Consider the following 8,009-nt stretch of genomic DNA (forward strand, 5'->3'; position numbering starts at 1 on the left):
ATGCATGTATAAATTATGCTCAACTCATTGTAAATTATTTACACAGTTACTTGTATGAATTTTAGCCAAATGTTTAATAAAATTTCCACAACGTATTATTGATATTTGTTGGTATTTTTATTTAGAATAAAATTCAGCCGTAGATAATAATTCATCTTAACAAATCTAAATAGACAAACAAAATTTAAATTATTGGAATTAGTTATTACTAATATATCAATATCCGAGTCAAACAATAAAACAAAATTAATTAAATTTTAATTTGAGATCCTAACGCTAATACTGATGCGGGAGGAGATACAATTTCTTTGATCTGATAGACGCAGTGATCAAAGAATGACCAGACCGGGTAACATTCATCAGGGAATTTAAGTTTCAAAACATGGAACAATTTAAAACATAGATCTACCGCTGACATCATTGTCGGAGACTTAATTAATTTCCGTTCTAGCATAACGAAGACGTCCTTAATTTCAAGGTTTGCCAAATTTCCTACACAAATAACAAAAGGTTGGCGTCGTTCCGATTCACTTGTCTTCAATGACTCCAAATCAAAAGTTTTCTAAATTAAAACAAATCAAGATAAATAAATAAAATGAGACCAATTCGCACCAAATAATTACACGTAACACGTACCGAAACGAATTGGATAAAAAATTCAGCAGCCGCCGCAGCAGTTATTTTAACTTTTTTGGCTCCTCTCTTCCTATAAGCGGACGTTGAGGTCAAATACGGCAGCATTACAAAGGCAGCAATGGCAATCTCATCTAATAAATTAACACATTAATTTTCATAACGCACAAATACAAACACCATGTGTTATATTATTATCTAATCCTGTTGTTGCATACCTGATGTTAATTTGGAAAACAGTTTTTTAATTCCTGCCTCTGTTATTGCTTTAGCTTGAGACTTCTCAGCAAATTCGCAAATTTGTTTTGCGACGCCTGGCCACTTCCTTAGAAGTAGTTCAGACTTCCCCGGATTCAATCGTTCAAAGTCAACGTCTATCTAAGATTTTAAGGACAGTGATTAAAATAAAACTAGATATTTATTTATTTTTACTTCTGTAAATAATATAATGTAACACTTACTACACCAGATGTTTCAAGCAAATGCGGCCATTCGTTTAAAGTGTCGATCAAATTAGTAGTGTTTTTTATTTCCAGGCTCCGCAAATTAAAGGTGTCCTTCATATATTGTAACACCTGCGATTTTGGCGAGTTGGAATTTGATAACCAAGATTTCATTTCATACTCCTCCGCAGCAGGATCTGTCAAGTATATGGTGTTATTATTTATAACAAAAAGGTTTGCAACAATAATTATGTGGTATAATGTTGAAATTACCAATAACAGTTGATTCGGGGACTCTAGGCTGCTTCCTGATTGAGATTCTATTTTTATTTCGCACATATTTTAACCGGTCCTCGATCAATCCTGTTGCTGGAATGTTTTTGTAAATAATTTTCCCTCTCACATCAACTTTCTCCGTCTCAATTGACTTGGCATCACTATAGAATAAACTCTGCAAAATATATATTTAAACATCAATCGTATACTTAAATCGTAGATAAATACTTTGGGTTTACTTTAATATCACTCTGCTGCTGTTCGGTGAGATGTCCAAATAATTGTGAAGCGATACAGTGAGCCAGATTTTGCTTCACATGGCGTGGTGGACTGTAAATAAAATAAATAAAATAATTTCCTATAGACTAATTAAAGAGACAACCAGGAAATTTATGTAAACGATTACTAGTTGGAATGGTTTTTGATGAGATTATTTACAGTCCGTCGTTTAATTAAACTCTTTATCTGAAACGTGGCCATTCCGAGATGAATGATTTGCTGCAACATTTCTTGCCCTTTGGTCGTACCTTTCTCATTATCGGATTGAATTATGATATCCTTTACATTCTGAAAAAATAATAAATTTGTTAACTTTATATCAGCTAACATATCTATTACTTTTCTACTTCTTAAATAATTCACTTACAAATAATGCATCTTCCAGTAATAAACATTTGTCACTTTCATAAATATTTACAGAGCAAATGGATTCTTGCTCAAAACTATTAATGGATTGTGAGATTTGTGAACTGTTTTCCTCACTATCAATCTGAAAATGGAAGTAAACATTATTATTATACTTCATGCAAAAAATTAGGATCCATAATAATGTTTTACTTACCAGAACTAAATTAAATTGTGTTTCCTCGGCTCTCGGCGTCGGATGCTGTTCGCTAACTTTCTATTATAATACAAAAAAGCTTAAAACATAACTGCATTTAAACCGTGATAAAATTTAAATAGTTAAAAAAATTAAACTAATTCTATTGGACAACATATCACGTCATACTCCAGATTGGTATTTGCCACAATCAAAGGGTGCTCCAAATCTAATAATTGAGGTTTAACAATGATTGCTGGTTTTTTACCTGTTACTTTAAAAAGACACGAATTATTAAGCAATTCCACACAAGTAATTGGAGAAACACAAATAAAAACTTGATCATTATATACAAAACAAAGTTCGATTTGACAGAATTGAAGCTGACTCTCATTACTTCCTATGATAAAATATTTCTGGGAGGAAATTAAAGTACCATTTGCACTTACATTATCGACAGACAAAATTGTCTCCTCATTGCCAACATTTACTGACGAAAAGTCGAAATTTCCTTTCAATTCGTCCAGCTTTATTCTAACTCCCTGACCGTACTTAATTTGCACAATTTCGTTACCCTCATCTTTGGAACAATCAAGTGAGAATGCTAAATTTAAAGATAACCGTCTTGCTACCGATTTTGCTATGTTCTTGAAATTGTACGAAGTTTTTCCTACAATTTTGCTAAATCTATGTTTTGCTTCAAATCTCATGCACCAATAATTTTTTAACGGACCCAGCTGCTCTATTGCATAGGGGTAATGTAAAATATGGTGCAACTTTGGAGTGAGATTATTACCAGTTAAACTAATATAAAGCTGGTGGTGATCAGCAATTAAATATCGCAATAATGATAGACCATCACGTGAAATTAATGGTGCCATAATGATTCGGATAATTCTTCTAAGTTTTAAAATTAACTCTACCACTTTTGAATCACAAAAATATTCTAAAAAAATTGCAGGAAAAATAAGAAAAAAATTGCTCATTTCTGATGCTGAAAAGCAAGATTTTTTTCATCACTAATAAAGGATTGACTGATTTCTGGAAATTTGTTCACTTTATGACTATTCTTTTTGAAACAGGTCGAAATTCTGTGATTTACTTCTTGCAAAGTCATTTTCCTAGATTTTATAAGATAATCCAAGGCTATTTTTAATTCAATTATGCATATTCCTTCAAAAAAATCATGCATAATATCTGGGGCATTATTTTCAGTGACATGGAAATACGAAATATCATTTAGAATTGACTCCTCTCGTATCCCTGTTAAAGAAATATCTCCAATTACCAAATCAGAGGTATAATTATTAATATTCCGGCGTAACAAGGCTTCCTCCTCTATAGCAATTTGGGTGAAGTGCTTGTTACCCTTACAAAATCTGCACCTGTAATTGGCATTAAACCCATCCGTATATCCAAGTAAGGAATGAAGACCTAAATTGTCTCCACAAACTTGTAACAAAGCTACGTGTGTGAATGGCGAGTCCAATAAAAAATTGAGCTGGTTACTTACAGACATTTTCTTAAATTCATCCACCATTGGTTTCAATATTTTGTTAATTCCATACTCTTTTACAAATTTTGACTTAACAATTAATAGAGGGAAAATTGTGGACAATTGAGATTTTAAGTGAGGTGGAAAATTTGCAATCACGAAATAAAACATCGCTAATTTATGTATTTTTGCCTTTGCTCCAAGTGGATTGCAAATTTCTATGTCATCATAGTAAATTTGCAAGCAAAGTGGGTTTCCGGTCAATCTTCTAAAATAATTTCCAGATTTAAAATTTAAAAAAATATTGGGATTATTATCATCAATCACGAAATTGCATTCGTTCTTATAGCGGGATAAAATTATTGGCAAAGTTTTAGACAAATCAAAATAATACATGTAATCAAATTTTTCTATCACTGACTCGGCTGACTTGTCAAATTTAAAATGTGACCCGAGTTTAATTTCAGTAGTCTCATTGTAAATTTCTTGATCTTTTAAACCCTTTTCAATTAAATATTGCGAAGAATTTGATTTATGGAAAGGATCTTTTAAAGTATTCAGTTTAATTAGCAAATCATCCTTTTTGATATTACTGCTGGCAAAATTTTTTGCAATTTCTACCACGCTATTTACTAAAGAATTCGCGGATGCTAGGATTTCAGCTGACTTTACTAGCGGAATGGAACCTGACATTTGAAGTGTTTTAACAAAAGCTAACTTATAATCGTTGCTAATATTGGCCAGCAAACTTGGCCCTATTTCTGTTTCAATATTTTGAGGCACATCTGGAGAATAAATAATTTTAGAATTTTCTGACCTTCTTCTATTCTTTGGACAAAAAACTTTGACGTGATTTTTAAGAGTCTCTGTACTTGTAAACATTGTCGAGCACAAAGGGCAATTAATTCTAGCTATCCCTTTACTAATTTCATGAAAAATGATTAGATGATTCCAATATATATTGAATTCTTTAAAATTGGTCTGACAAATGCTACAATTATAAAGTTGATCACCAGAGGTACTTACGGCGACGACTTCTCTGATAGAATTAATAATTTTCAGCCTCCGCCCAACTGACGAAACAATGGCAGCAAACAGGCGCTCTTCAATAGATCCGGTTTGGCAATCAGGCAATTTACGGAGGACATCTTCATCAATATCTTGATCTATAATTTGAAAAAGTACAATTAATAATGATTAATAAATAATAAGTATAAATTTAGTTAGTTGATAAATTAGTTAAAAAATACTAAATTACATTAATTTCGTACCTTTGAATGTTTGAAGAAGTTCAGCTAATCCTGCCGATTCCAGAACTTTTTCAACGAAGTCACTCATTATGATGAAAATTTAATTTTTTCGCAGCAATTAAAAAAATTGTAGATTTTTTTACGTGACTTGTCTCACCGGTGTCGTGCTTCCAACTAAGAAGGAAATAAGAGACCCGCCGCAAGCGGGGTAAACCTACAACAGTTTAGCGAATTTTCCTCAGTGCATGACAGTATTTTCCTCTGTTCATGAGTAAAGCTTGTCTAGATTGAATGAACTTTAAACAACCAACCATTTTGATCAATCTTTCCTCAATCTTGAACAAAAATCACTCATGGATTTATGCAATTTTTTAACAACTCTGTGTAAAATCCTTTTAGCTAAATTATTGAATACAATTTATCCAATATTGGGTAAAATCAACTTTGTCCAAGGAAATTGAGTATTTTTTGCTTCTCATAATAGCAAATTTTCATCAATGCTGAGAAAAATTTCTACAATATCGTTTTCCTCAAGTGGTTGTACACAACATTATTTAGCGTGTAGGGGCGTCTAAATGACGCAAACCGGAAGTCTCTAACTGTAACGTGTGGCATTTGGCAGGTATCTTAAGATTTATTTTCACCCCTTTTTCAGGCAGTTTCGGTATTTCGCAATTTTCTCGGTCTTCCTTTCAAGTTATCGGTTCAGAGCTGGTTATACACTTTCAAGTCCACACCGAGGGGCGTACAACGCGCCCTTTGCGGAGTCTCTAACTGTAACGGGTGGCATTTGGCAGGACATACAAGATTTAGGTTTTCCCTTTTCATGTAGTTTCGGTATTTCGGAGTTTTCTCGGATTCCTTTAAAGTTATCGCAAAAGTGCTCCGTTTCACTTTTGTAGTCATGGCCTAGGGGCGTAAAACGCGCCCTTTACGGAGTCTCTAGCTGTAACGGGTGGCATTTGGCAGGACATACAAGATTTAAGCCTTCCCTTTTAAGAGAGAAGGGGGGACGTTTTGGATTTTAAGAAAAAAGCTGGATTTCAAGTTATCGCTTCAGTGCTTCTACACTTGCAAGCCCACACCTAGGGGCGTCTAAATGACGCAAACCGGAAGTCTCTAACTGTAACGTGTGGCATTTGGCAGGTATCTTAAGATTTATTTTCACCCCTTTTTCAGGCAGTTTCGGTATTTCGCAATTTTCTCGGTCTTCCTTTCAAGTTATCGGTTCAGAGCTGGTTATACACTTTCAAGTCCACACCGAGGGGCGTACAACGCGCCCTTTCCGGAGTCTCTAACTGTAACGGGTGGCATTTGGCAGGACATACAAGATTTAGGTTTTCCCTTTTCATGTAGTTTCGGTATTTCGGAGTTTTCTCGGATTCCTTTAAAGTTATCGCAAAAGTGGTTTTATACGTTTGTAGCCATGGCCTAGGGGCGTAAAACGCGCCCTTTCCGGAGTCTCTAGCTGTAACGGGTGGCATTTGGCAGGAAATACAAGATTTAAGCCTTCCCTTTTAAGAGAGAAGGGGGGACGTTTTGGATTTTAAGAAAAAAGCTGGATTTCAAGTTATCGCTTCAGTGCTTCTACACTTGCAAGCCCACACCTAGGGGCGTCTAAATGACGCAAACCGGAAGTCTCTAACTGTAACGTGTGGCATTTGGCAGGTATCTTAAGATTTATTTTCACCCCTTTTTCAGGCAGTTTCGGTATTTCGCAATTTTCTCGGTCTTCCTTTCAAGTTATCGGTTCAGAGCTGGTTATACACTTTCAAGTCCACACCGAGGGGCGTACAACGCGCCCTTTCCGGAGTCTCTAACTGTAACGGGTGGCATTTGGCAGGACATACAAGATTTAGGTTTTCCCTTTTCATGTAGTTTCGGTATTTCGGAGTTTTCTCGGATTCCTTTAAAGTTATCGCAAAAGTGGTTTTATACGTTTGTAGCCATGGCCTAGGGGCGTAAAACGCGCCCTTTACGGAGTCTCTAGCTGTAACGGGTGGCATTTGGCAGGTATCTTAAGATTTATTTTCACCCCTTTTTCAGGCAGTTTCGGTATTTCGCAATTTTCTCGGTCTTCCTTTCAAGTTATCGGTTCAGAGCTGGTTATACACTTTCAAGTCCACACCGAGGGGCGTACAACGCGCCCTTTCCGGAGTCTCTAACTGTAACGGGTGGCATTTGGCAGGACATACAAGATTTAGGTTTTCCCTTTTCATGTAGTTTCGGTATTTCGGAGTTTTCTCGGATTCCTTTAAAGTTATCGCAAAAGTGGTTTTATACGTTTGTAGCCATGGCCTAGGGGCGTAAAACGCGCCCTTTCCGGAGTCTCTAGCTGTAACGGGTGGCATTTGGCAGGAAATACAAGATTTAGGTTTTCCATTTTCGTGTTTTCTTTATTTCGCAGTTTTCTCGGATTCCTTTAAAGTTATCGCAAAAGTGCTCCGTTTCACTTTTGTAGCCATGGCCTAGGGGCGTAAAACGCGCCCTTTACGGAGTCTCTAGCTGTAACGGGTGGCATTTGGCAGGACATACAAGATTTAAGCCTTCCCTTTTAAGAGAGAAGGGGGGACGTTTTGGATTTTAAGAAAAAAGCTGGATTTCAAGTTATCGCTTCAGTGCTTCTACACTTGCAAGCCCACACCTAGGGGCGTCTAAATGACGCAAACCGGAAGTCTCTAACTGTAACGTGTGGCATTTGGCAGGTATCTTAAGATTTATTTTCACCCCTTTTTCAGGCAGTTTCGGTATTTCGCAATTTTCTCGGTCTTCCTTTCAAGTTATCGGTTCAGAGCTGGTTATACACTTTCAAGTCCACACCGAGGGGCGTACAACGCGCCCTTTCCGGAGTCTCTAACTGTAACGGGTGGCATTTGGCAGGACATACAAGATTTAGGTTTTCCCTTTTCATGTAGTTTCGGTATTTCGGAGTTTTCTCGGATTCCTTTAAAGTTATCGCAAAAGTGGTTTTATACGTTTGTAGCCATGGCCTAGGGGCGTAAAACGCGCCCTTTACGGAGTCTCTAGCTGTAACGGGTGGCATTTGGCAGGTATCTTAAGATTTATTTTCACCCCTTTTTCAGGCAGTTTCG

The 8,009-nt window shown here is 36.1% G+C and overlaps 1 protein-coding gene across 1 annotated transcript; it reads right to left on the reverse strand.

Annotated features, from left to right (window-relative positions):
* Positions 1-229: 229 nt before the first annotated feature.
* LOC118433733 lies at positions 230-5,005 on the reverse strand. The gene is made up of 11 exons (XM_035845963.1): positions 4,939-5,005; positions 4,694-4,833; positions 2,194-2,253; positions 1,999-2,121; positions 1,759-1,919; positions 1,592-1,682; positions 1,350-1,527; positions 1,095-1,273; positions 852-1,011; positions 637-767; positions 230-562 (listed from the first exon to the last, which is right to left on the reverse strand). Exons 1-11 carry the CDS (start codon positions 5,003-5,005, stop codon positions 251-253), a joined length of 1,602 nt encoding a protein of 533 aa, XP_035701856.1. The 3' UTR covers positions 230-250.
* Positions 5,006-8,009: the final 3,004 nt, after the last annotated feature.

Source organism: Folsomia candida, unplaced genomic scaffold (assembly GCF_002217175.1).
Source record: "Folsomia candida strain VU population unplaced genomic scaffold, ASM221717v1 Fcan01_Sc082, whole genome shotgun sequence".
In the NCBI taxonomy this organism is placed as follows: Eukaryota; Metazoa; Arthropoda; class Collembola; order Entomobryomorpha; family Isotomidae; genus Folsomia; species Folsomia candida.